The sequence below is a fragment of the Stegastes partitus genome, unplaced genomic scaffold (genome assembly GCF_000690725.1).
Source record: "Stegastes partitus isolate 25-593 unplaced genomic scaffold, Stegastes_partitus-1.0.2 Scaffold954, whole genome shotgun sequence".
Lineage (NCBI taxonomy): Eukaryota > Metazoa > Chordata > Actinopteri > Pomacentridae > Stegastes > Stegastes partitus.
This window is the reverse complement of record NW_007578685.1, coordinates 30,682-32,369: the sequence shown is the minus strand read 5'-3', so window position 1 is coordinate 32,369 and position 1,688 is coordinate 30,682. Positions and strand designations below refer to the sequence as shown.

The window sequence follows — 1,688 nt, the reverse complement described above, 5'->3', positions numbered from 1 at the left end:
TAACTCACACTAACTCACTAACTAACTCACCCAGACGTCAGTGAAGTGAGGTGATTATTTGTAAAACCAACATTATTTGTAGTTTTAGTTATTTTTGATTTTCCTCGTTAGGAAGCAGTATTAGTTTGTTCCTGTTTCTGATTCTAGATTTTGTGGATTTATTGGCTCTTTGAGACGTTTCTGTTTGATCATGATTTCAGTGGAAACCTGCTTTAAATCATGAACTGATGGATGTTTTTCTTCCTCTTGTGAGGTTCAACTATCGAGGTTTCACCTTTTACAAGCTCAGAATATCATTAAAAGTGTAGAATCATGTGGATATTCAGGAAAGTGGCACAACGTCTGCTCTGAACTCTGCAGGTTCAGTTTTTTTCAGTGTGGTTCATTTTAACTGCAGTTCTGTGGAAGCAGAACAACATGAAGACGGAGAAACCTGCAGGTCTCAGAGTTTGTTTTTTACACGATCTGTTTCGAGCCAACGATTTATTGTCGATGGACGTCGTCACAGCGAACGTTCCAGCAGAAACTCAACAATTCTGCTGCTGACAGTGAGTTCTACACCAACATGGACCTTCTGGTTCTATCTGCACACCCAGCAGTTATTGATCCCGATCACCGATCGACTCTTACCGTCTCCGTGGACCTGAAGGAAACATCTGAGGAGGCTGATTGCGAGCAGAAGCGCTGCCATGATGCCGACGGCCGTCACACTGACTGCAGACGCACAAACACACACGTGACACGCAGCGATGACTCACACCCGCTGCAGAACGTCCAGGGAACGTCCAAGGAACGTCCAGGGAGCGTCCAGAGAGCGTCCAGAGAGCGTCCAGAGAGCGTCCAGAGAGCGTCAGAACAGCAGGATTCAGCTCACGTCACGTCAGCACTGCCTGAATTTATCTCATGTCTGTTTCATTTATTCCTCCGCTCTGTTTGTCGCATTTCTGCAGTTCTGTAAAGAGTTAAAGCAGTTTTCAGTTTGCTCTGAACTCTGTCCTCCAGCAGCTTCACAAAACAAGCAGCGACCTCTGAAACCGGACTGTTTATTTCAGGTAAACAAGCATTTCGTCACTCGGATTAATAATTCAAAGTGAACTGAAGCTGCAGATCAACAGAATCTGGTTACGGCTCCATGACTGAACTCATTCATCGGACCGACATTCAGTCTAAACATGTCAAACAGAAAACTCCAGATCATAACGTTCCAGTTTTCACTGAATACTCGGCAACGAATGCTCTTCTTCGTGCTGATAAACAAATGCAGTTCATGGCTGTTTGTGTGTTTCCAACCAGTCACAGAATAAAGTGATGTATCGCTGTAGCTGTGCTGTGTCGCCTGTTTAACCTGTTCAGCTAAATGTGGGTCAGAAAGTTCTGTGTTACGGGTCGGGAGGATGTGGTCTCTGTTCTCCAGGGGTTAGGGTTTCCTCAGAACTGACCCTTTATCAGAAATACTTTATTTATCCCAAAGGGGAAATTCTTCTTCATTACGTGCACGTTTCCACCCAAGAATAAAGATCGAAATAAAACAAGAGTAAAAATAAAAAAGAACAAAAAGATACATAAAAAGTTATCGAAGTACAAAAAATACCTGAATGTTGTTGTTCATCTCGTTTGTGTGCCGCCTCTTGACCGGCTCGTCACTGAAACGTACCTGGTAAGATAAAGGCTAGACAGGTAAGAATCAG

At 43.7% G+C, this 1,688-nt stretch overlaps 1 protein-coding gene across 1 annotated transcript in view; it reads right to left on the bottom strand.

The window, feature by feature from the left end:
* LOC103366570 (uncharacterized) overlaps nucleotides 1–1,688 on the bottom strand; it is a 16,591-nt gene that overhangs the window by 4,037 nt on the left and 10,866 nt on the right. Inside the window, exons 10-11 of the mRNA XM_008294339.1 lie at nucleotides 1,156–1,166; nucleotides 631–714 (exon numbers count right to left, since the gene is read on the bottom strand). Coding sequence (XP_008292561.1) covers nucleotides 631–714; nucleotides 1,156–1,166 — 95 coding nt within the window. The remainder of the gene's footprint in view (nucleotides 1–630; nucleotides 715–1,155; nucleotides 1,167–1,688) is intronic.